Source organism: Chiloscyllium punctatum, chromosome 1, assembly GCF_047496795.1.
Source record: "Chiloscyllium punctatum isolate Juve2018m chromosome 1, sChiPun1.3, whole genome shotgun sequence".
NCBI classification, from domain to species: Eukaryota; Metazoa; Chordata; class Chondrichthyes; order Orectolobiformes; family Hemiscylliidae; genus Chiloscyllium; species Chiloscyllium punctatum.
The window spans coordinates 110,583,804-110,611,719 of NC_092739.1; the positions used below are offsets into that span (position 1 = coordinate 110,583,804).

General features: G+C 38.4%; 1 protein-coding gene across 4 annotated transcripts in view; it reads right to left on the reverse strand.

Moving 5' to 3' along the window:
* Positions 1 to 15,877: 15,877 nt before the first annotated feature.
* npr3 (natriuretic peptide receptor 3) overlaps positions 15,878 to 27,916 on the reverse strand; it is a 79,950-nt gene continuing 67,911 nt past the window's right edge. For 2 of the 4 annotated variants that reach the window (XM_072571968.1, XM_072571958.1), the window contains exons 8-9: positions 19,506 to 19,561; positions 15,878 to 16,439 (exon numbers count right to left, since the gene is read on the reverse strand). In XM_072571968.1, coding sequence (XP_072428069.1) covers positions 16,351 to 16,439; positions 19,506 to 19,561 — 145 coding nt within the window. In that variant the 3' untranslated portion in view covers positions 15,878 to 16,350. Of the gene's footprint in view, positions 16,440 to 16,827; positions 19,562 to 27,916 lie in introns of those variants that run through there. The other 2 variants (XM_072571987.1, XM_072571977.1) reach the window with 2 other exon arrangements.

Here is a 27,916-nt window from a genome sequence, read left to right on the forward strand (position 1 = left end):
TAATACTTCCAATTAAACCTGTTCTATAACCTGTCGATGTAAGATTTTTAACTCTAATTTTACAGAATGGTGGAGCAGAATCGATAGGCCTGATGAGCCTACTTCCTGCATCTATGGTCACTCAGAGGGTTATGAATCTTTGGAAATTTCTAGACAGGATGTTTGTGAAGTATCCATTGTGAAGTATATTCATGGTAAAAATAGATATTTTAGTCTCTTGGTGATTCAACTCATCAGGAGAATGATTGAAAGTCAGGTTGATGCAGAAGTTCAGCCTTCTGCTGAAGAGGAGAGACTGCTGGAAAGATCAGATAGTTTCCTCCACCTTCTTTTCCTTATGTTCTTAGCCTTCTCACTTTTCATTTCATTCTTGGAATGTTTCACTACGATCAATTAGTTTCAGTTTGTCAGGGTCAAGTAATCCTTATGGCCACTTCAAACAAATAAAAGGAATAACATTTCTGCAGCTGACACAATTTCTGTAATCTTCCCAAAAAAAAACAACCAAATTCAAAAATGTGTGTACAACTAAACAGTATGCCTCTTTGGAATTAGTTGGCTTCATGACAAAGCAGATGAACTTATGTTCAGCTTTATTTTGTTTAACTAAATGACCTACTGCTTCAGCAAACAAAAAGCGAGTCGAAACAATGTCCTGCGATTCTTATAATGTAGTTGCTAAAATTTAGTGTCATTCAGAAGCAGTTTCTTTTTTCACAGTGGTGCAAGAATCACAGTATGACTTCAGCTGGAACGGCGTCAGTCTGGGACTGGTGAAGCCAACCTTTTAAACTTTTAAAGCAAATATGAAAAAAAGAGAGCTATCATTAATTCTTTAGAAGGGAAAAAAAAGAATTTCATTGCAGTAGCATGTCAAAACCCCGAATGGCATCCTTCATTATTTAATAAACTATAGACATTGATCATTACTTACATTTTGCTGACATCAATTGCAGTGGAATGTATGTAATTGAGCAGATCTTCATTTGCAGCATTTTATATTTCTAATTCAGATGTTGAACACTGTCAGCTTGCCCTCAGATCTCATCCATCATAATGATTGTGGGAGCTTTGGAACAGGGATTTTTATTATTCAGGTAACTCGTCTCCTCACAATATTAACTGGGTATGAGTCAAGGCTTCATCACAATTCTTATTTCCAACATCAAGACTAAGTGATTTAAAAATATATTTATTATTTACTTCTGTGGTAAGGATTGGGATGTTGTCCCTGCCTCGGAACTGCAAGCTTTGTCTCATCTCCAAAGTTTGACCTTAAAATAATTCATAAGTAAGCTATCATTACTGCAGCTTCTACATATCTTTACATGTAAAGTATTATTTTTCTTTTTTCCTGTACTGTTTCATTAGACTGATATCTGAGTTATTTAGATCAAAGAGAGTTTATTGTCAGTGATCAGAGATACAGATATGCTGGTTCATTGATAAGAGTTTTGTTCCATTGTATTAGACTTACATTTTGTCTCTATTAAATCAAATAAATGTAGGCTGTATCTTTTTTCAGACATTGTGATGCATTGGATCAATAGCATTGGAATGCAATGTACGTGAAATATTGTGCTCATCTTTGATAAAGAGATGTGCTTTCAAAGCAATGCAGCTTGTTAGTTTTCCTGACATATATTGGCTGGCTGACTGAATATTTGCCATGCATTCTGCTTTCATTTTTGTAACACATCACTTCCATTTTGTATCAAAAAGGCAGTAAGGCATTTATCATGTAATGAGCTCATATAAAGATTTATATAGCTCAGTCAGGAATTCAGTGATTTCATCTGATTCAATAGCAAGTTCCTGCGGCTGGTCTGGATAAGGTAGAGCAATTTCCATTATCATTTATCTTTAGCTTAATCTGACTTCTTACCAGCCCTGATCAACTTCATTCAATCGAGATGAAATCTAATATTACAGGAGCATTGTTGATTAAATAATTGTAGCTGTTAAATTCAAACATATACAGTCACAATAAAAAGTTATACTTTTCCTACATTATTTACTTGCTTTTGAATAATTTTACATAGAAATAAAATAATAGCGGCGTGGATTCATGTTAACACTTTTGAAGTTCTAAAACAAGTGTTGAAAATGGAAATTTCCTTTAAAATGTCCCGGGCAGATTTGGAATAAGAATTGAACATCACAGCTCAATGTACAAAATCCTGACACATTATTGAATAAAATTTGAGGCTGGGCTACATAGAAAATTAGAGCAGATGACTGTAGGTTGGGTCAAAGGGATAATTGTTGAAGTAGTTACTGCATGGTGGAAAAATAGATGTGCAGGTTTAGCCAGATCTTAGGACCTCAGCAGCTGAAGGCAGGGCAGTCTAGGGTAGATAACGTAAAATTGGAAATGCCGAAAGGGCCAGAATTGGATGAGATAACTCAGAGGATTGTAGGACTGGAGAAGGTTCCAACGTTAGGCAAAGGCAATGCCATGAAGGGACTCGAAAACAATGATGACCATTTTTAAGAATAAAGAAGCTGCTTAACAGGAAACCAAAATAAGTCAACAAGCAGTGGTGATCAACATTTGATAATGAATTAAAATGTGGCTCGCAAAGGTTTGGATGATTTTAGTTAAATATGGGCATAATAATGTCACAGTTTAGCTGTGGTAGGGAAATGATACAAAACTTCAAATCGGTGATGTTAGTGATGTTACTGATGTGTGATTAGAAGCTCATCCAGCAGATAAGACACAAAGTTACAAACAATCTCAGATTTAGCTTCAGGCTATTAGATTCACAGAATCACAGAATGGTTACGGACCTTCATGTTAATATATTGAAGAAGACTAATATTAGACTCAAAATGTAACTGTTTCTTTCTCTCCACAAATGTTGCTAGACATGCTGAGTTTTTTCAGCACTTTCCAGTTCTATTTCACATTCCCAGCAACTACAGTATTCCCTTTTTCTTGTGATCTGGGCATGATCACACACTTGTTCCTCCTCCCTCTTTGTCAAAAGCGTTAAAAAACATCATTTTCAAGTCCCCTTCAGTTATGAAGAGGATTCATTTTGGACTTGAAACGTTAATTCAGTTTCTCTCTCCAAAAATGCGACACCTGCTTAGTTTCTCTAGAGCTTTTTGTTTCTGCTTCAGTTCTCATGATATTTTATTTTTTATTTAAGCATAACTAGCTTTTCAGATATAGTGCAGCAGGAGGCTGGAAGAACACAGCAAGCCAAGCAGCATCAGGAGGTGGAGAAGTCGATGTTTTGGATGTAACCCTTCTTCAGGACTGGGATTGGAGGTAAGGGGAGCTGCAGATATTTGGGGGGGAGGTGGCGAGGGCAGGGTGATGAATTGGGGTAGGTGAAGACAGGTCAAATGGCCTGTCAATATCCCTTTGACCCAACCTATAGTCGTCTGCCCTAATGTTTACATTGAGTTCTCCAATTTCAAGTAACCTCTCTCCCCATCCCCCAACTCCCTTCCCAGCCCTTCCCATTCCCTTCCACTCCTCCCAGCCACCTACCGGATTAATTCCTCCCATTGACCAGTCAGGTCATAACCTCTACCTGTCTTCACCTATCCCCACCTCACCATCCTGCCCCGCCACCCCCTTTATCTGCAGCTCCCTCTACACCCACCCACGGTCCTTAAGAAAGGTTACACCTGAAATGTTGACTTCTTCACCTCCTGATGCTGCCTGTCTACATTGGATTCCAGCATCTGCAGTTTTTTTTTCTTTCAGATACAGCCTGTTCTGATGTAACACAATAGTTCTGTTCCCCTGTGACCCCACATTATAAGAAAATTGGGCAATAGCAACAACATTTAAACCAATGGGACCAGAATCGCATTATAGCCAATACGGGTAAGGAAAGTTCACGTCTACAAGAAATGGTCTAAATTTTTCAATCACAGTTACAGCCAATTTGCGTTGAAGAAACATGTGTTATAGCAGAAACAACTGTACCATTACTTAAAAACTAATTTTTAGTCCATTCGGTGTCTCAGCGACATCTCTTTCAGTTTAGTAATATTTGGTCCTTTGGCAAAAACAGAGGCAAAGTACTCATTATCTCAGCGTGCCTTCTGCCTCCAAATGTAATCCTTTATGGTTCCTGATTAGCTTCGCCCTCCTTTTACAGTTTATATGCTGAAAAATTACTCTCGGATTCTCTCTAATGTCAATTGCCAGCTTCTTCTCATTTTCACTTTGCTTTATTTCTTTTTCCCACTTTCCCTCTGAACTTGCTACAACAGCTTGATTCTCACTTGTATTATGATTGTTATATGTATCCATTTACAACCTCACCGTACTTTATATCCTTTGTTATGGCGAAGGATTGAGTCAATTGCGAGAATTGACACCTGTGAGGTGTGTCAAATATGATGGCTTTCATCTTCCAAGATTTAGTTGGAAGGAATTTTTGCTTAGCTTAGTACTGATAATTTACAGACAGTAGAGCAGTTGAGAGAGCTGGTGATATGTTGAGCGTGCACATGAAAACTAATGCTTTCTTATCAGATGACATTATTCCAGGCATTTTCTTGGGAGGATAGAAGAAGTAACAGTGCAGGAGTAGGAAGGAAATCTATTACAGATCTTCCGCTGCCCCTGACTGGATGGATAAGAATGGAATTCAATCTTACCCAGTTAGTTGATGGAGGACAGGGGTTGGGGGGACTATGGTTTACTGTGTCAAAGATTGTGAACAATCAAGAATCACAAGAGATTACTTCCCTTGTTTGTAGTCACATAGGATGTGATTTGTGACTTTGGCAGAAGCCATTTCAGTATGGCATCGGGGTGGAAATCTGACTGGAGGGATTCAAACATAAAATTCTAGAAAAGATAGGCAATCATATGTTAAAAGGTTTTGGAAAGATACTGGAATTTGGAGATGGACAGTATATTGCAACAATATATGGTCAATGGTAAGAACAAGAGGGCAGGAGATGTATCTCATTAAGCTCATAGAGGGCATGATGTGAAAGAGGGCAACAATGAGATAAAGGGAACAAGGTCTATCCGAAGTGAATTGTTTAATTCTTAACAAAGTACATACAAATTACAGCCCTTCATTTCTATGTAGATGCATCAGAGAAATCATGCCTGACATTCTGAAAAGTTTAAGCATTCATTACAAAAGTACAACAAACAATTGGATGGAACGAACAGCCACAACATTCAGATTTCATAAAGATATCACAATCATTGGAGCAATATGTTTTCTAGAAACAAATAGCAGTGGACACAAGCTAAACAGCCCTTTAATCAGTTCATTCAATATGCTGTCCCTTAGAAATATCAATAGAAACATGTCAAGCTCCACATATATGCTGACGGCACTCAAAACTAATTCACTACTCAACTCGTGGTCCTTCAAATATTTCTAATTTGTCTTACTTCTGCAGAACATCCATTACTTGGTGAGAAAAAAAAACCACCATTAAATACAAGGAAGACTAAAGCATTTTCTTCTATACTTACCACAAGATCCATTTCTTAGCCTCCCACATCATCCCTCTCCTTCACTTTCTGAAGCTAAATTAGGCTGTTCATAGCCTTAGTGTCTGAATTCACCACAGTGTGAGTCTCCAATTTCAAATCCTCAGCATATCATCATCCACCAGGTTCCACTAGTGCAGCATCATGTCACTGTCGTCAATCAGCCCATCGATTACTGTAACCCTCAGATGTCATCTCTAGACTTGATCATTCCAATGCACTGTTTTGATGAAAGGTCGTTGGCCTGTAACATTTTCATTTTCGTTCTCTCTACAGTTGCTGCCTGACCTGTTGAACATTTCCATTGTTTCTTTCTACTTATTTCAGAGTTCCAATATCTGTCATGTTTGTCTTTTGTCTTAATACTCACCTGGTTAGTTTTCCATCCTGCACCATCTGTGAACTTGAGTTTATTGAAAACCACGCTGTCTCTATCAAATTGTGTTCATGAGGACATTATAGACATTATGAGGCTGTTTCTGTGGCCAAAGAATCTAGGACTTGGGTAATAAGGATAGGGCTCATCATTTAGATCTGAACAAAGATATACATTTTCAGTCAGGGGCTGCTGAGTCTTTGCAATTCTCTACCCAGAGTGCTGCGGCTGCTGAATTATTGCCTATATTCAAAGCAAAATCTGACAAATGGTTGGTAACTCAAGGAATCAAGGGATATACAAAATGACCAGAAAAGTACATTTCAAATAGATCATCAGCTATGATCCTCCTGAATGGTGGACAAGGTTCAAGAGGCTGGACAGTCCACCCAGTTCCAAAGAAATAGGTCCAGGAATAGGTCACATGACTACTTAAGCCTGCTCCACAATTCAATAATATCATGTTTCGATATCCACTTCCTTGAGCCTTTTCCCATCTTCTCCACATCCTCAGTGCCCACAAAATGATTAATCGCTGCCTTGAAAATGTAATGACTGCACAGACATAGCACTCTGGATGAGTACATTCGAAAGATTCACAACTCTTTTAGCACCCCGTGCACATTTTTCATCTCCTTAACTAAGAAAGGATACACTTGCCTTAGTGGGGTTTAAAGAAAGGTCACTAGATTGAATACAGGAAAGAAAGACTTGTCCTATGAGGAGATACTGAGAATGGGATGACATTCCCTGAACATTAGTAGAATGCAATGATTTTAACAAAATTCATCTATTGCCTCATGGACAGGAGAGGGTAAATGCTGACAGGCAGATTCCCTGGTTGGAAACTCTCAATTTAGGCATGATAGTCCCAAAATAAATCATCAAGCACGCGGACCCAAATTTAAATAACTCAATTCGTAAATGTATGCACATGATCATAGACAGATTGAAAGTTAATTTTTGTATATTATGTGATTGATCTGAGACATTACTTACATGATATAGCAGGCTACAAAGCAAAGTTGAGTAGAATCGCTAACAGCAATGCACCCTCTCCGATGAGTTCGATGCATTCTATCCTCATTTTGAAAAGAAGGTCACTGAAAAGATTACACCTCTCCAGACAGTCATCATCACAGAGGTCAGATCGGCCTTCTTGAGAGTGAACCCCCAGAAAGCATCTGACCCAGATGGAGTCCCTGGCCGTGCACTCAGACCTTGCGAGGACCAGTTGGCAGGAGTATTTGCAGACATCTTAAATGATCTCCTTACTGAGTTGTGAAGTTCCCAACTGCTTCATGAAGACTACTACCATCACAGTGCTAAAAAAAATCACGCAATTTGCCTTAATTACAACCGCCCAATGGCTCTGACATCCATCATTTTAAGTGCTTCGAGAGGTTAGTAATGGCATATATCACCTCCAGCCCCCCCAGACTGCCTTGATGCATCACAATTCATGTACTGCTGTAATAGGTCCATGGCAGATGCCATCTCCCTGGCTCACACCCATCCCTGGAACATCTGGATAACAAAGTCACCTATGTCAGATTTCTATTCAGTGACTTTACCTTTGCCTTCAACACTATATTTTCAACAAATCTCATCTGCAAACTCCGCTGCCCCCTCTGCAATTGGATTCTCAACTTTCTGACCCACAGACTGCATTCAGTAAAGATAGGCAACACCTCGTCCACAATAATCCTCAACACCGGTACCCCACAAGGCTGCAATTTCAGTGTTATGAAGGTGTAAGGGGTAATATACCTTTAAGAGAGTTGAAAGCTAGCAAGGACTTAGAGAGGCACAGAGAGTCCGGAACAAGGTAACAATGTAACGCTTGGTCAGAACAGCTAGTACTGGCTGGGCTGCTATGAGACAAAAACAAATTCAAATTTGGCCAATCAGATTAAATTATGCCCCAGGATAGCAAACTCTAATCAAGTTTGAATTTGCTATTTTGACAACATTAAAACCAATGAAACGATCCAATGTTTTGGGGTATAAATCTGAAAAAACTTGAACAGTTGAGAGAGAATTGCCAAAAGACCACAGATGTTGGCTGCTAGTAAGAACACTCTGAGAGGTACCTGTCAAAGAGGAGTTTGCACAGAAACAAAAATTTGAATTTTTCGGTAAATCTTAATCGGGGGTTTTATCAGGGCAGTACTGCAGAGGAGAAGGTATCAGATAGGTTCATATAAATGAGTTGGAAATAGTTGTTAGTTAATATTCTCTGTTAGACTTTAAAAAATTAAAGTTGTTAATTTTTACTTTAAATAGTGACTTTTGGGATGGTTCTTTGTTCCTTGAATATTTACAGATTACTGCATGAGGTAAATCTTCTCTGTGTGGTTAGTTAAAGTCAACAGGGGAGGATTTACTCTGGGTCATAATAGTTTGGGGGCTTTTGTCTGAGATTTGAACAAGTTTAGGCAGACTTGAATAGATTTGAGGTACGAGAAAGGCCAGTAGTTTTAAACACTTGCAAGTTGGTGCCCTCGAACTTTAAATAAAATGTAGGCAAGGCAGTTTATTTAATTTCAGTGACTTGTAGTCGATTAAATTAAAAATGAGAGAAATGGCTCTTAAAATTGCTAAAAGAGGTTCTGGGATTTGATTATGATTATCAAATTTGCCAAGAAAGTTTAGAAGGAAAGAAAGAGGCCACACTTTTAGAATTAGCAAAGAAATTAGAATTGGGTTTTAAGCAGGGACAAAAGTAAAGTTGAAATTGTAAGGGCGTTACTCAAACATTTAGGTGTATAAGAGAAACAGACGAGTGCAGTAGAGGTAGAAAAACTTCAAGTACAATTGAGGAAAATGGAGTTAGAAGATAAACGAAGGGAGAGAGAGAAAGAAAGAGCGAGTTGAGAGAAAGAGAGAGGAAAAAAAGAGAAGGTTCTTGGCTGAGAAAAGAGAGAGAAAGGAAAGGGAGTGAGAAAGAGAGAGAAGCTCTTAGCCGAGCAAGAGAGAGAATTTGAATTTGAGAAGTTGAGACTTAGTCGGTAAAATCAAGTTAAGAGGATGGAGATTAAAAGAGAAGGTAGTGATATATACAAATAAGTCAAAAATCTGCCACATTTTGATGAGAAAGATGCAGAAGCCTTCTTTATTTCATTAGAAAAATTGACTAGATAGATGGAGTGGTCCAAGGATTTATGGGTAATGCTAGCTCAGACTAAACTGGTACGCAGAGCTAGTGAGGTATTTTCCACGCTGTGAGATGAGGGGTCAAGACATTATGAAGAGGTTAAACAGGCTATTTTATGTGCTTATGAACTGGTACCAGAAGTATATAGACAGCGCTTCAGAAACACAAAGAAGGAACCAGGTCAGATTTATGTTGCATTTGAAAGAACTAAACATAGTCATTTTGATAGATGGGTACATGCTTTGAAAATAGATAGGCTGTATGAGAGATTATTCTGCTGGAGGAGTTTAAAAATTCACTTTCAAAGATGATATGACTTCATGTGGAGGAACAGAAAGTTCCACAAATGAGAAGAACTGAATTAGCAGATGAATTTCTGTTGGTGCATAAGACAAGCTTCCGGTGAGAATTTCGTTGTGTGAGGGATAGAAGTTGAGAGAAGGGGAGATCCTACACTATGAAACCAAAAGTAGAGAGCACTGGGAATAATTTACCACAGGATAAAAAAGAAGCCCAAGGGGGTGGAAAGGAGGTGAAAGGCCTCAGGTGTTTCCACTGTGGTAAAGTGGGACACGTAAAGTCACAGTGCTGGTTGTTAAAGAAAGTCATTGTGGGAAAAGATGTGGTAAAAGAAGCTAAGCCAGTGACATTAGTGAAGGTAGTAAAGGAGACCCCAAGAGCAGCCAAGGAGCTGCAGGAGAGTGCACAGCGTGGGCTGGGGCTGGGTATGGAGTTAGTACCTGATCTCTGCAACGAATTTGCCTCTATGAGTAAAGTTTACTCAGAAAGAACAGGGGAGAAGGACGAGAACTTATAACTTTGAGAGACACAGGATCGAACCAGTCGCTGACAGTGAGAGATGAGCGATAATGCACTCTTTCTGATCTGTTACCCGAGAGTGTGGATAGACGGACAGAAATTTAGCATCCCCAAAATAAGATCAGGTTGGAGTGCCAACTGAGACTGTGGAAGTTACAATGCGAGTGATTGACAGACTGTCAGTTCCAAGAGTTCAAGAAACTGAGGAGTTAAAACAGAAATATCCTGGTATTTTCCCAGACTGTGTGGTAACCAGTTCCCACTATGGTAAGTCAGAGAAAGATGAAGGAATTGAGGTTCAGTTAGCGGACAGCTGACATAATGATATAGTTTGACATAATGGTGCAGGAAAAACCTGAACAGGCAGAGGGTCAGACAGAAGTGTTTAGTCCTGAAAGGTTAAGGCACTTGCAACAGCAGGACAAGACAATAAAAGAAAAAAATGTGTGGACTGGTACTCCGAACAGGAGGCAGAAAATATTCCTGAGGGTTTAAATCGTAAAGATGGAATCCTAAAATGGAAATGTTGACCATGACAGATTAGTGCAGAGGAGAAATGGGCCGAAGTGCACAAGATTGTGTTGCCGGTAGCATACAGACAGGAAGTGTTACGGGTAGCACATAAACTATCTGTAGGAGGTCACTTAGGGGTAAGAAAGACTCAGGCTAAGGTACAAAAACATTATTATTGGCCTGGAATGCATAAGGATGTGGTTAACGTTTGCCATACGTGTCACACATGCCAAATGGTAGGTAAGCCACAGGCGGTAATAAAACCAGTACCTTTGTTGCCAATTCCCGCATTTGAAGAACTTTTCACCTGGGTTATAATTGATTGTGTAGGTCCCTTCCCAGGAAGTAAACGTGGGAACCAGTACTTGTTAATCATAATTAACGAGTCTACCGGATTTCCGGAGGCAATTCCACTACGGAGTATCCAGGCAAAAAAGGTGGTAGAGGAGCTAGTAGCTTTCTTCACACGGTATAGGCTACCCAGAGAGATTCAGTTGGACCAAGGGTCAAGTTTTACTGCTAGGCTTTTTAAAGAGGTTATGGATGGCTTAGGTGTACAGTACTTTAAATCCAGTGCGTATCATCCTGAATCCCACGAGCTTTAGAAGGGTGGCATCAGACCTTGAAGACCATGTTGAGAGCATACTGTCAGGACTACCTGAATGGTTGGGATAAAGATATCGCATTTGTATTGTTTGTCATTAGAGATGCCCCAAATGAATCTACTCAGTTTACTCCCTTTGAGTTAATATTCAGACATGAAGTGAGAGGCCCTTTGAAATTATTTAAAGAAAAATTGTCAGGACCAAAGTTGGAGATCTCACACTTAGATTATGTATTGGAGATTTAATCTAGCAGGTGAGTTAGCTAAACAGCACCTAAAGAGGACACAGTGTAGAATGAAGCAGGTGGCAGATAAAAGCTCTGAGATTTGGACATTTTCTCAAGGGGATGATGTGTTACTATAGTTACCACTGATAGGAGATCCCATCAAAGCCAGGTTTAGTGGTCCCTATCAAATTGAGAAAAAGTTGAGTCGGATGATCTATCCAGCCAGATAGTAATAAAGGTATCGGGTATGTCATGTGAACACATTGAAACTGTATTATACTAGAGAGAAAGAACGAGAGAAACAATTGTTTGTTACTGCCCCACAGAGTGAGGAATCAAATCCAGATGATGTGGATTTTGATGTGCCTGAAAATAGATTTAAAAATGAAGAAGTTCTTGTGGATTGGGGTAGATTAGTAAACTATCTGTCTCAGGACCACAGTTGACAGATTTGTTACTGCATTGAGGACATGTGTAAGAATCAGATGGAGAGGACTAATGCTATTAGACATGAAATAGACCTAGGGAATACTGCTCCGATAAAACAACACCCCTGTCAGCTTAATTCTTTCAAAGCCAGACAGGTCCAGTAGGAGGTAGAGGCCAGGCTTGTGAGGATATGATTGAACCAAGTCACAGCAAGTGGAGTTCACAGATCGTCTTAGTTCCCAAACCAAATAGGTCTCAAGCATTCTGCATGGATTATCGGAAGGTCAATGCTATTACAAAATTGGACTCATATACAATTCCGAGATTGGAGGACTGTATTGAGAAAGTCAGGCATGCCAGTTACATCACCAAGTTGGACTAAATGTGTGGTTACCGGCAGGTACCTGTATCAGAGACAATGAAAGACATTTCTGCATTTGTAACCCCAAATGGGTTATATCAGTTTAAAGTGATGCCTTTGGAATGAAGAACACACCCACCATTTTCCAAAGACTCATGAACAGAGCCGTGGCTGGGTTAAGAAACTGTGCAGTCAATTTGGACAAAGTAGTGATCTTTAGTTAAGTCCTGGAAGCATCACATGGGACAGTTAGCAGAGCTCTTTGAACGACTTTGAGAAGCAATACTGGTAATAAACGTAAACAGGACTGAATTTGCGAAAGCAGAGGTGACATTCTTGGGACATAATATCGGTAATGGAAGGTTGACCCCACGAACACAAAGATGAAGGCTATTGAGGTATTTCCATGACCAACCTCAAAGAAAGAGGTACTTTGATTTTTAAACCTCAGCGGATTCTTTTGAAACTTTGTTCCAAACTTCAGCAGTGTAGTGACACTGTTAACTGAGTTGCTGAAGAAGAACACAACGTGGACAGAACAATGCCAAGAGGTATTCGACCATTTCAAAGTAATATTGACCACTGCACTAGTTCTAGCTACTCCAAACCTTTCAAAACCATTTAAAGAAGCGATCGATGCTAGTGACATACAAGTTGGAGCTGTACTGCTACAAGAAGATGGGATTGAACTTCCAGTTGGTTACTTTTTGAAGAAACTCAACATCCAGCAGAGGAAATACCCCACAATCGATAAAGAACTATTGAGTTTGGTACTGCCTTACAACATTTTAATGCCTTTGTCACAAACAATGTGTCGTAGACGAATGTGTACACAGATCACAATCCTCTTACATTCTTAGAATGCTTTAAAGACAAGAATATGAGACTATTTCATTGGAGTCCTATGTTACAGAATTTTTAAGTTAAAAATCGTAAATATTGCGGGTCATAGGAATGTAATTGCAGATGTGTTATCGTGGATTTAAATAATAAGGTTTATATGAGATTTGTATTTAGGGAAGACGTCATGGTGAACTTAGATTAAAGTTAGCGGTATGTTATGATAACATGTTTAAAGAATAGAAAAAATGAAGCCATCTTTTCATTATGATGGTTCATTTTTTCTTAAAGGGGGACGTGTTATGAAGGTGTAAGGGGTACTGTACTTCTAAGAGAGTTGAAAACTGACAATAGGAAGGGTTTGGAGGGATATGGGCCAGGTGCTGGCAGGTGGGACTAGATTGGGTTGAGATATCTGGTCGGCATGGACAGGCACAGAGAGTCCAGAACAATGTAACAATGTAATGCTTGCTCAGCACAGCTAGCACTGGCTGGGTTGCTTTGAGACAAAAACAAATTCAAATTCGGCCAATCAGTTTAAATTATGTCCCAAGATACCAAACCCCAATCAAGTTTGAATTTGGTATTTTGACAACACTAAAACTAATGAAACGATCCGATGTTTTGGGGTATAAAACCAAAAAAAATTGAACAGTTGAGAGAAAACTACTAAAAAGCCAACAGATGTCGGCTGCTTGTAAGAACTCTCTGAGAGGTACCTGTCTAGAGAAGGAGTTTACACAAAAAAAGTCATCGACACCGACCTGGAGAGCAAATCTACAGAAGAAGATACAAAGAGAAAATTCAACAGCTGGCTGGTTTTGAAATTTGAATTTTTCAGTAAATCTTAATCAGAGGTTTTCTCCGACCAGTATTTTAGAGGGGAAGACAATAGGTAGGTTTAGATAAATTAGTTGTAAACAGTTGTTAGTTAATATTCTCTGTTAGACTTTAAAAAGTAAAGTTGTTAACTTTTACGTTAAATAGTGACTTTCGGGATACTTCTTTGACTCTTGAATTTTCACAGATTACCGCACGGGGTAGATCTTTTCTGTGTTGCTGGTTTAAGTTAGCAGGGGGTGTTTACCCCTTGTCAGAACATCAGCTCCTTACACATTTCTGACCAAGTGGCCAAATTCAGCTCTAACTCTGTTCACAAATTTGCTAATGCACCACAACTTGATTGAATGTTTTAATGAAGTAACCAGAATTGATGAGGGCAGAGTGGTGACATTGTTTACTTGGAATTTAGTAAAGCCTTTGACAAGAGTCCGCATGGTAGACTAATTAGCAATGTTAGATCACATGGGATGCAGGGTGAGCTTGCCAATTGGATATAAAATTGGTTTTATGGTAGGAGACAGATGGTAGTTGTCAATGGTTTCTTTTAGGACTGATGGCCTGTGACTAGCAGTGTTCCACAGGGATCAGTTCTTTTGTTTGTCAAACAGGGGCAGGACTTATACAATTAATGGTAGAGCCCTTTGGAACAGAGAGACCTAGGTTAAATTACCATCCCAGGTACATAATTCTATGAATATGTTTGCATCACATGTAGACATGTTGATTAAATAGGCATTTAGCACACTTGCCTTCATTGCTCAGACCTTTGAGTATTGGATGTCACGTTGAGGTTGTAAAGGGCATTGGTGAGGCCTCTTCAGGAGAGCGGTGTGCAGTTCTGGTCGCCCTGTTATAGGAAGAATATTATTAAACTGTAGAAGGTTCAAAAGAGATTTACCAGGAATGGAGGGTTTGCAATATAAAAACAGACTGGAAAGGCTTTTTTCACTGGAGCATAGGAGGTTGAGGGATGGCCTTATTTAAGTTTATAAAAGCAAGAGGGGCATAGGCAAGGTGAATAGCAACGGTCTTTTGCCTAGGGTGGGCAAGTTCAAAACTAGAGGATATATTTTTAAGGTGAGAGGAGGAAGACTTGTAAAGGACCTCAGGAACAAATCTTTTTGCAGAGTTGTTCATGCGTGAATGAACTTCCAGAGGAAGTGGTGGATGCAAGTACAGTTACAACATTTAAAAGACATTTGATAACCTCTTGAATGGGAATGATTTAGAGGAATTTGGGCCAAGCACAGGCAACAGGGACTAATTCAGTGTGGCAACATGGTCAGTGTGGACTGGTTAGACTGAACCGTCTGTTTTCATGCTGCATGACTCTATGATCATAGTGAGTTGGAGCTCAAACAACGACAAGAGTATAGGAATAGATAGACAGCTTAGTGGCATGGTGTAAATACAACAATCTCTCTCTCAATGTCAGCAAAATGAAGGAACTGATCACTGACTTCAGGAAGTGGAGATGAGGGCACACCCTGTCTGTATCAATGATGCTGAAGTAGAGATAGTCGAGAGCTTCAAGTTCCTAGGAGTAAATATCACTGACAATCTAGCCTGGTTTATCCATGTCAATGCCACAGTCAAAAAAGCACACCAATGCCTCTCCTTCCTCAGGAGGCTAAGGAAATTCAGCATGTCCACAATGTCTCTTACCAAGTTTTTATAAATGCACATAGAAAGGATCCTATCCAAATGTATCACAGCTTGGTATGGCAACTACTCTGATCAAAACTGCAAGACAGTTGTGAACACAGTCCATCACATAAATCAACCTCCCATCCACTGACTCCACCTATAGTTTCCGCTGCCTCGGGAAAGCAGCCAACATAATCAAAGACCCCTCCCAGCCCAGTTATATTCTCTTCCACCCTCTTCCCTCAAGCAGAAGATACAAAAATTTGAAAACACGTACTAACAGATTCAAGAACAGCTTTTCCCCGCTATCAGACTTATGAACAGACTTCTCACATTTCAGAGCTGATCTTTCTCTGCACTTTCTCTGTAACTGTCACACCATATTCTACATTCTATTCTATTAAGCTAATACACTTATGTAGGTATGATTTGTAGGGTTAGCACACAACATAATACTTCCCAATGTATCTCATACATGTGACAATAATAAATCAAATCAAATCATTTTACTGATGTTGGCTGCTTTTTGCAAATAAGACTCATGAAATTGCTAATTTATTAAGAGGAACAGACTTGTAGAAATATCAGCATTTTAATTTTTGCCAAGACTCTGCCAGCAGCTAAATGATATTCAAGAAAATTCAAGTGATAGAACAAAATGTCCCCTAGAAAATGAACCGTGATATGAATACAGAAAAACGTTTGACATTGTTCCAAGCTCTTTTGATTCAATCTTAAATTGTGAGACAAGGTTAAGGTGCTGTTGTGTGGGGACACCTTTTTCACTGAAACAATGCATTCAGTAGGATATTTTGCAAAACAGGGATCCACAGAAAATATCTAATATTTGGGAGTTTGGAAACTTCCCTCAGGCAAATATCCCGTACCAAAGTTAAATAGTTTTCAAAGCTGTAAGTCAATGGGCAAGTTTGACCAGGTCAAGGCCTGGAAGCAATGGAATATTCCATCTCAGCTTGGGGATGAACTGGCAGGACCAGTCCTGCACTGCAGACGTTCTCCTCCTGTTGATCAATTACGGTAGGATATTAATGGTGGCTATGGAGTAGATTGTGACCCAGATCATCTCGTGCTCTCAGATGAAGGAGATATAGCAGTGGGTTGCAGCAGTGGGGACCTAAAGGGATAAAATGGGAAGCATTTACTGCAAGTGACAAATATTGTAAATAGTTCAATTCTACTAGATAGAGGGTCAGAAGTAAAAATGGTGACAAGAGTGTTAGTAACTGTGGAGCACATGGGTGAATTTTCATGATAATAAAACAGCATTTTCATTCATGCAGTTAAAAGGAATCTATGTACATGATACCAATGATACATGTGTTAGCCATGAGTGCACAATTGAAACAGGTTAACCTGCAGTGGTGTTTAAATATTACTTGATTAGTCACATTACAACACTCATTGGACCAAAGAGTTTACAAACATGCCAAGCAAATTCTCAGACAACAGTGTGTGCATCATATATGTCATTAGACAGAATTACACAGACAGAGGAGCAAAGGTTTCCACTTATATGTTATTTTATTGCCAATATCTGCTTTGCTCTAATATTCTGAGAATAATCTACCACATATTGGTTTACAGAAAACAAAACAGCTTACAAAGACATTTGCACATCATTACGTTTAATAGACAAAATGGTACAATACAGGGTATAGGCAATCTAAAACTGACCAACACATCCGGAATGAATATATAACACAACTGTAATTTAAAAAACAAACTATCTACAGTTAGGAATGTTAAATTCTACACAACTGTTAAATAAATATCACATTATATGCAGATATTTCTACTTAGGTCAGTATATTACTGTTATACTGTATGGCACCCTTGCATTTGCAGTTGAAACATCCATACCTATCAGCATTCAAAGAATTTTTTTCCAGTATTCTTAAATTGCTAAACTTTAATACAAATTCTTTCCATTTCTAATTACAGATTTAAAAACAGCAGCTTATAATCTGAATATTGGCAGCCCATTTCATATCATCAGTTGCTAACAATACTTTTAGTGGTACATGCTGGAAGTGATAAAATATATAGAAAAACTCATGAAATCTTTACTTCAGTAAAGGATTTTCCTTCGAATTCAGGTGCATCGGTCTTTCATTTCGAAGCAATCATCTCATTTGAAGAAAGCCTGATGAAAGTGATCACATCTAATTTGGAATTCACCTTCAGTATTCCACAGATACTTCAAATAACATATTTAAGAAGGATTTTTTTTCTACTTTTTTTTGATTAATGAGTTTTCATTTTTAAAAGCCAGTTTTGTTTCTTTGCAATTGGGGTTTGAAAGTTATACGATAAATTTACAGCCATTATCTGATGGCATAATACATTACAAAATCCATCAGACATATGCTAAAATCATCAGATGTACAGTATTTACACTTAAACAGAGTATATTTCAGGGCTAAACAAGCATTATTTGCCTGTAGAAACAATTAATAAACTAAATTGAGCAAAAGTAACCACAGTACTGTGGACGTAAATGTCTATACATAGACCGTAACACTTTAATATCGTACAACTTGCTTAAATCATGATGTCGCAGTTAGAATCTAGTGAGGTGAATACGAGGAACAATTAACTTGGAATATTCCACAACTTTTGTACTGTGACAAGTATACTATATATTATATATATGTCAACATAGGTAACCAATTTCTCTATTTTCCATAGTAAGATCATTATCGGAATTATATTCTCACTGCCCACTAATGTACTAACAGTAGCATCTAAATCAACTTGAATAATAATAGAATGCTTAAGAAATTTTTTGAAATGAACAAAAAAATTCACCTTCCCTATCACTGTACAAGTGTATCCAAATTAATTAATATATACAAGATATTGTTTAGCATACTATTGAAAATACTACAAATTGCTGAATATTTTATCATTATAGTCTAAAAATATTAAATATTGACTTATTTATTGCATACCCCTTTAAGACAATATTCCCAAACTATTCAAATTTTTATAATGTTTATTGTCAAAGCTGAAAGTCAATATTCATTGTACAGTTTAATGTAAGATGTATATTTAACTCCTAACACTGCATCATAATTTTCAATATTGTTGTGATTACAATGCTTGGTAAATAAAGTCAATAATTATTGTATAAAATAGATGATCCTTAGCTGTCAAGGATTTAGCCGCTGTTTACAGCTTACAAGTATGACAGAGCAATAAAACAGACTGGATTAATAACGGTACAGCCTTTGAGCCAGTTTGTACATTTAGAGTTCTATATAATTGCAAGTTATTGTTGCCATTATCCATTACTGAAGATTTAGTTATCACGTCCAATAAACTAAATCACTTTTATAACACAGCAAAGAACAGCCTAGTTCAATGAGCCTTCCATGACATATGTAATCTACAAATTGCAGTGTTTTATGTGTAATATAGTAAACTCACATAGATGGATCCACTGAAATATATTTTTAAGCAGTACAGGGGTAGTAATTTCTATCATCTATATTATGAATGAATCCTTAATGCTTTTCTCAAAAATAATTTTCTGCTATTTTACTTAAAAAAGGGCAATTTATAGTGAACACCTTTGTTGTTACAGTCAAGAGAGAAATCTGATTTAAATGCATTAAGCATTCACATAAAACTATATCCAAAGGTAACTTTTACCCTTTAGTAGTAATTTTTTTAAAAAAAGTTTACATCTGTCAGTATGATTTGAGAATTCATGAACTTTGCTAAAATATATCACCTTGGCTCTAAGATTAATCTTATTTGGTAAGATTTAAGGATGGATACTGGACAGTTCCCAGTAACTTACTGGGAAAGACAACCACCCAAAGAATACCTTCTTTTGAAGATTTTTTTTAGGTTGCTAGTGCAAGTCCTTTCTGGCCTCTATGAAACATGCTGTATCACATTTTATCATCTTCAATGAGATGAAGCTTCCAGTATAGTGGTGCAGTGTAAAACTTGAATTATTCCTGAGTTTTCAAAAGCAACAAAAAAAATCTATGACATATTAATAGCCTTGTCTTCAAAATAATGCGTTTCTTATCAGCCTTATGTTTGCAGTGATACCTTTGGTAAACCTCCCTAAAAGTTGAAAGTTTGTAAGAGGGAAGATTCAATTTTACAGTTTAGGCTGTTGACAGGTCGGATCGGACAGAGTCTTCTCTCAAATGGTGATGCTTACCATTGTCAACTTCATGCAGTTGTGCACGTCTTTCAATAGTTATCCTGTATTTCTTCCTAGAAAGAAATGACAACATTGCTAAAATACTTCATTCCATATTTGAAAAACATACACATGAAAGATTCAGGGTCATGGATAGAAAGATGAACTATTTCCCCCTTTCAGGTATTGATAAACCATCTGTTCTTTTCTAGCAGTTGTTTCGTTTTTATTTCAGATACACCAAGGTCATAAATTTAAAGAATTTCTTTTAACTATGTTACATGTTTTGTCTGTTTGATGGGTACAAAACAAATGCCAAATTTTGCATTCTTTTTCCCATGCAGGATGTGCACTGGAAACATATTAGGCCTTTTCTGCCGTCTGAAACAAACGCAAGCGTCATTTCAGCCACATGTTTGGCTGCATTGTGTATTGTTTGGTTTTGAACTACTTCAGAGGAAAGAGTTCGTCAATGTTCTGAATTCTTTTCCAATTGCTTCACATGCAAATGCTTCTGGGTTTATTCTGAGGCTTCCAACTCAGTGAGAAGAGGATCACCATAAGTACCAAGAAATAGGTGCTTCTTCAATAACAGGAAATCACACCTTGCCTTCGGATTGGAGCAGTGTGAGTGAGCTGCATTTCAACCAGGAGGCAATTGCTTATCGGTGCTACTTGTGAGTGAGGCTTGCTGTTCAACACCAAAACAGGTTTTGCATAGTGTGTCTCTGCTGTTTCTAGCAATATTAAAATCAGTTGGCTAGCTTGATATGTACAGGGCTATCCTGAAGGTTGCTGATGAGATGGCAACAGTTCATTTGCTTCCCAATGGAGGGTGATAAGCAGCAAGTGAGAAAACTCGAATCTGTCACTACTTTGAAGATATTTATACCAGAAAATAATACAGTAGCACACAAACTGTTGTGTGCAATTTCAATTGAGAAAGTTAACAAAAATCAGAAAATCATATGGCATTCAGAATAATCATCTTTTGATGCCTCTTCAACAGCTAAAGAAACAATTTACCAGCTACAAAATCTAAAAATCAGGCTGCAAAAGTGCATAATAAACATGCTTAAACTGGAAAAAAGTATAAATTGTCCTCATCACTTTATATGTTGGGCAAAACGGTTCCCTGTCATTTTGTTTTGTTTGCTGCAGAAAACGCTCTGAGCTCAAACTTGAATGCAGGTGTTTTGACCAGCTTTCTGGAACCAGTTTCAGTCTGTTTGAGCCGAACATCTGTGCTACAAAATCTGAGGCTGCATTTAACTGAACCAGACAATGAACTGTGTCTAAAATTGTAACAGGTCCATACTGGACAAATTGGGATAATTCTAAACAGATCCAACTGGCTTCATTTCAGATCAATCTGAATTTGAAATGACTTCAGAGCACATTCCTGGACAAATATTTGACAGCAGTTGTTTCCGATGTGCTGGGTTTCTTTACTAGAATACTTCCAAAATCAACAAAGCATGCTACAGGACATTCTTAATTTATATAGATGTCTCAAATTATGTGTTTCTTTTTGCATTTTTAACATAATAAGTGATTTTCCAGTATAGACTGGCAGCAGGGAACTTGCCACCAGCACATATTTAAATTGCTGCCTGTGATTTTGCAATATGGGATGCATGAGATTGCCCATTACAAGTGCATATGTGGAAAATTACCCCTTGGTGCTCAATAAAATACTCAAGTAAACTGAAAGAAATAATTTTTGACATTTCAAATAAAGATTAATGAAAACAGGAAAATAATTCTTTCTTTACTCTTCATTAACAAATTCTCTGGTCATGTTATGTTGTAACATTGTTCAATGTTTCCACTAAGATTTGTTCGGTTCAATGTTCCAAACAGAATCCTAAGCATGTCCTTTTGGAATGTACTTATGACTTTCTCAGAAATACCAAAAAGAACAAATGCTCAAGAAATCATTTATAATTGGCCTCTCTTCCTCAAACCCTCCTATATATTGTGCACACTATACCAGACCAAAGAAAAAAGTCAATCATCTGCTAATCCCAACCTTCTGCCAAGAGTGTACGACGAACAAATTCATCTCTATGAATTCCAAATAGAATCTTACCAAAAAAAAGGACTTTATTTTGTAGGGAAAATATATCATAATTTTTGTCAAGCATTCCTATATAGTTCAATTCCTTAAGCTCATGAATGCAATACTTTTAAGAAGATTTTAAAATCTTTTAAGATTTTACTAATTAGAACTCCTGGCATGAAGTATAAACCGCCAAGATTGCAAGCTGCAGACAGGAATAAGTTTTTGGCAATGCTCCCATCGTGCAAAGTTCCATGTTCGAAATATGAATGGGAACCATTTGGTTCTTATTGTAACCTATTAATGTTTCTTTCAATGCAAGATGTGCTTCCTGGTGGACAGCTCACCGACATGAAGATGAAATTGTCAACACTATTACAGAATCTGAAGCAAACAAAAGGTATTAAATACTGACATTTTTCATCTTTTTTTTGCTTCAGATTCTGTAAATCTGACAAACAACTGCAGTTAAGAAAAGGTTGAGAGGGTGGCGGCAGAAGGATAAACTCAGTAACTGCAAGCCAGTGTGGTGGGAGGAATTTAGAGATGATAATCCAGAACAATATTAACTGGCATTTTGAGAAATATTTACTAACAAATGAAAGTCAGCACAAATTTGTTTTGGATAAATTATGCTTGACAAACTCAACTGGATATTTTTGGTGAAGTAGGGCAGATGGCTAACAGAGGGACTGTAATTGATGCTGTGTTTGTGGACTTGTGGCAAATGCCTGTTAAAGTATCACTTTTTGGACTTATTCGAAAAATTGAAAGCCACAGGATTAAAAACAATAGACGCGGATTTTCAGAATAAAAACAAATGAACTACTCTACTAGGAGTAGGCCATTTGGCCCTTTGGAATGCTGCACCATTCATTCTAATCATGGCTGATTCCCTGTCTCAATGTTATTTTCCCATTTGATGACTTTAAAAACTAAAATTTTATTTATCGCTTTTGTGAATATATTCACTGACTTGGCCTACACAGCCTTCTGAGGGAGAGAATTCCACAGATTCACAACACTGAGTGAAAAATAATCCTCATTTCAATCTTAACTGGTCTACCTCATTTTGAGAGACTGTGGCTTCTTGTTCTAGACTACCCAATCAGGGGAAAACATCCTCTCTGCACCTAGTCTGTTCAGGTGTGTTAGAACTGTGTACATTTCAAACAGATCCCCTTTCATTCTTCTAATCACAATACTTTACCTTTCTGAGTTTCACACCAAAGTATATGACTTCATAGTTATCTACACTGTAATGCACTAGCCATGTTTGCTCATTCACTCAACTTGTTTAAATCATCCTGAAGCCTCCTTGTATTTTCTTCACAACTCACAATTCCAACTCCAACTGTGGCTATAAAAGTCTAGGAAGGTAGATGTTGAAAGTGTTATCCCGGAGTGTTCGGAACTATGGATCACAATCTAAAGATATGTGGTAAACCATTTAGGAAAAGAATTTAATAGAATCCTTACAGTGCAGATAGAGGCCATTTGGCCCATCGGGTCTGGGCTGACCTCTGAAGAGCATCCCACCCTTTCCCCATAACCCCACAGTTAACCCACCTAGCCTGCACACTATAGGCAACTTAGCATGGCCAACCCTCCTAACTTGCTCATTTTTGAACTGTGAGAGGAAGCCCACATAGACACAGTGAGAAAATTCAAATTCCACACAAAGAATCACACAAGGTTGGAATCAAACCTGGGTCCTGGTGCTGTGAGGCAGCAGTGCTATCCAAAGAGCCATTGTGTTGCTGAGGGAAAATTTCTTCACACAATGAATGGCGAATTCACTACCACAGAAAGCAGTTGAGGCTAAAAAAAACTGCATGGTTTCAAGAAGGAGCTGGTTATTGCACTTTGGGCTAAAGGAACAAAGAATATGAGGGAAAAGTGGAATAGGATACTCAGCTGGATCAGCCATGATCATAACGAATGATGGAACAGGTTTGAAGAGCCAATTAGCTAACTCCTGCTTCTATTTTCAATGTTTCTATTTATTGTCAGCAAATTTGGACATGTCGCATCCAGGTCATTCATAAATATTGTGAATAGCTGGCACTGGCTGTGCAAGCATTGATCCTTGCAGTATTCCACTCACTACTGCTTGTCTTCTCAAAAAAGGCCCATTCATCTTCACTTTCTGTTTCCTCCCTCAATCCATATCATTATGTCACCTCAATCCCATGTACTTGAATTCTGCACACTATCTCTTCAGTGGGACCTTATCTAAAGCCTTCTAAATATCCCAATACACCACATCCACTGGTTCTCCCTTATCCAGATTACTAGTCACTGCCTCAAAAGAATTCAGGAGATTTGTTAAGCATGATTTGCTTTTCATTAACCCATGTTGACTTTGTTCAACCCTGCTAATACTTTCCAATTGTCTGTTACCACAGCTTTTATAATAGACTCTAGCATTTTCCCACTGTTGGTGTTTGGCTAACTGGGCTGTGATTCTATATATTTTGTCTTCCTCCCTTTTTAACTACTGAATTACATTTGCCACCCTAGGAACTGCTTGAGAAGCTATGGAATTCTTGGAAGGTAGCCATCAAAGCAGGGTCACTTCCTATAGTGCTCAGCAATATATTTTATCATATCTCAGTGATCTGTCAGTCTTTAATCCCATTAGTTTCTGTCCCACTCTTTCCTTCAATTCTTCCCTCTCCCTAGAACCTTGATTCCCTAACATTTCTGGGAAGTTATCTGTGCCCATTGTTATGAAGACAGAACTAAAATATGCATTCATTTCTTAGTTCTTCCTTATAATTTTCCCAACTTTTGAGTGTAGAGGATGTATGTTTGTCTTTACAAATCTTGCTCTCTTCACATAACTATTAAAGCATTTGGTCAGTTTTTTTTGTATTCCCTGAATACTCTATTTTCATGCTCTACTATTCCATATCTTGATCAAATTTTTCAGTCTCTTTTGCTAAATTCTAAAATGCTCCCAATCTATAGACTTGATGCTTTTTCTGCTTTTTGTGTCTCCTCTTTGGATCTAATGCTATCCCAAATTGCTTTTGTAAGCTATGATTGAACTATGTCTCCTCTTCTATTTTTGAGCCATATGAACCACTGCTTATCCACTGTCAACCCAATAGTCAGGGTCCCCAATCCATCCTTGCAAATTTGCATCTCAGACCTTCATAGCTTTTTAAAAAAGTTATATTCAGAACCCCAGTTTTGAATTTGCCTCCATCAGTCTCCATTTTAATGAAGAATTCTTCATATTGTCGTCACTCTTCCCCATAGGACCCTCACACAGCAAATTGCTGATTAAGCCTTTTTCATTATACAGTAACCACTCTGGAATGGTTTATTCTCTGTCCATGGTTCCTCAAAGTTTTGGTCCAATAAAACCCATCATGTATACACTTCAGAAAATTCTTCCTCCACAATATCAGCTAATTTGATCTGTCCAATTTATATAGAAAATCATCCATATTACAAGTGTATCCTGAATGCATGCTTCTCAGATTTCTTGTTCCCTTACATCTCGATTTTTGGGGGCCCACAGACAACCCGGAACTTGTTTGTTCTCCCTTGGTATTTCTTATCTTTCACCCAGACAGATTCCACAGCACGATTTTCCAAGCCAATATCAGTCCTCATTATTGCATTGATTTGACTCCTGTATGAATAATATGACCCCAGCTCCTTTCACTTTGTGCCTGTCCTTCCTGAATAATGAATACTCCTGGGTGTTTACTTCACATCCTTGGTCCTTACAACCATGTCTCTGTAATCATAACTATATCATAACCGCCTGTTTGTACTGTTAACTCATTATCTTACTAGAAATGCTTCTTGACATAAAACATAGAGCGTTTAGATTTTGTCTTTTTAACCTTATTGGTCAACTTTGCTTTATTCTGCACAATAAATTAATTAGTTTTTACTCCTTTTTTTTAGGACTTCCACCTTTGCTTCATACCTTTCTGGGATTTGTTTCTATTTTGTTCCTGATACACCTGTCTCTCCTCACTGTGGCATATCCCATGGGTTAGTCTTAGGATTGTGCAATTTGTGATAAGTAAAATGATTTGAAGGTAGGTATTCAGAGTTGAATCTAAATTTATAAATGATACCAAACTTGGACGTGCATTAAACAGTGAGGAAGCTAACAACAAACTTCAGGATGTATGAATAAAAGTGAAACACTCTGAGGGGGAGTCAAAACTGACTCAAAACTTTAACTTTGTTCCTCACTTCACAGATGCTGCTCAACCTGCTGAGTTTTTCCAACACTTTGTTTTTAGTTCAGCAAGGCATAGACAGGTTTGTGAAATTGACAAGCACATGACAGTTGAAAGTTAACATGGAGAAGTATGATGTCATGTATTTTGGGAGGAAGAATGAAGAATGGTGAGATAAACTAAATATAATTTTAAAAGGAAGTGCATCAAGTCATTACAGAACTGTACAGCAGTGAAAGAGGCCCTTCAGCCCTTTGTGTTTACACTGGTCAATATACATGCACACTACCATGGTGGCACAGTGGCTAGCAATGTTGCCTAACAGCACCAGGGACCCAGATTCAATTCCTGCCTCGGGTAATTGTCAGTGTGAAGTTTGCACATTCGCCCCATGTCTGTGTGGGTTTCCTCCCACAGTCCAAAAATGTGCAGGTGAGGTGAATGGGTTATGCTAAAATTGCCCATAGTGTTAGGTGCATTAGTCAGAGGGAGATGGGTCTGGGTGGGTTACTCTTCGGAGGGTTGGTGTGGACTTGTTGGGCTGAAGGGCCTGTTTCCACACTGTAGGGAATCCACTCTAATCCCATTTTGTAGCACCTGGCCTGTGGTCTTGTATGCTGTGATGTTTCAAATGTTCATCAAAACTGTTTTTAAATGTTTCGAGGCTTTCTGCCACTACCACTCTTTCAGGCAATGAGTTCTAAATACCCATAACCCTCTGGGTGAGAAGATTTTCCTTCGATCCCCATCAACCTCCCACTCCTTACCTTAAAACTGTGCTCTCTTGTTATTGACTCCTCTACTAAGGGAATAAGTTTCTCCCAATCTACCCTGTCTATGCTCCTCAGAACTCTGTACGCAACAATCGGATCCCCCTCAGGCCTCTGTGCTCGAAGGAAAACAGTCCCAATCTACCCACTTTTTCTTCAGAGCTGAATCGCTTCAGCCAGGCAACATCATGGTAAAGTGCTTCTGTAACATCTCTCATGCAATCACATCCTTCTTCTAGTTTGGCAACCAGATCTATACAGAGTACTCAAACTGTGGCCTAACTAATGTTCGATGTAGGCTTATCATAACCCCTTCAGTTTGTATTCAATGCCCTGACTCATAAAGGCAAGTATCCCATAAGCCTCCTTAACTCCCTTATCTATCTATCCTGCTGTCTTCAAGGATCTGTGGACATGCATGCCAAGGTCCATCGAATCCTCTGTATTTCCCAGTGTCTAACACTGTATACAAATTTTCAAAGGTTTCAGGACCAGTTGAAGATGCTGTTGCAAAAGCATGAGATTGCTTCTTTAATGCTCATGGAGAATACAAAAACAAGGATGTTGCGCACAACATTTTTAAAAGTAGTATTTGGGTCGCATTTGGAGTATCATGCCCAATTTGGGTCCACAGGCTACTTCAGCACTGGCTGGAGACAAAGTGGGATCAGGCCCAGGATTCCAATAGCCCAGGCTTTCCTCAAGGATTTTGCAGTGTCTTCGTGGGTAACAGGCCTTTGCGCCAGATATAACTCCAACCAGTGGAGCATTTGCCCTTGGTACCCATTGATTCCGATTTTGCAAGGGCTCTTTGATGCCACATTGACACAAACATGGCCTTGATGTTAAGGACTGTTATTCTCACCTCACCTCAGGAATTCAGCTCTTTAGTCCACATTTGAACCAAGGTTGTAATGAGATCAGGAGCCAAGTGGGCCTGGTGTCACTGAGTATGTATTCCTGTATGAAGGGCTTTTGCCAGGAACGTCGATTTTATTGCTCCTCGGATGCTGCCTGAACTGCTGTGCTCTTCCAGCACCACTAATCCAGAATCTGGTTTCCAGCATTCTGCAGTCATTGTTTTTACCTGGTGTCACTGAGTAGGTTAGTGCTGAGCAGGTGCTGCTTGATAGCACTGTTGATGACACCTTTCATCACTTTACTGATGATGGAGAGTAGACTGATGGGTTGGTAATTGGCTGGGTTCGATTTATCCTGCTTTTTGTGTAAACAATATACCTGGGCAATTTTCTACATAGTCAGGTAAATGTCAAGGTTGTAACTGCATTGGAAGAGCTTGGCTAGGGGAGCAACAAGTTCTGGAGCCCAAGTCTTCAGTACTATTGCCAGAATGTTGTTAGGACTCACAGCCTTTGGTCTAATACC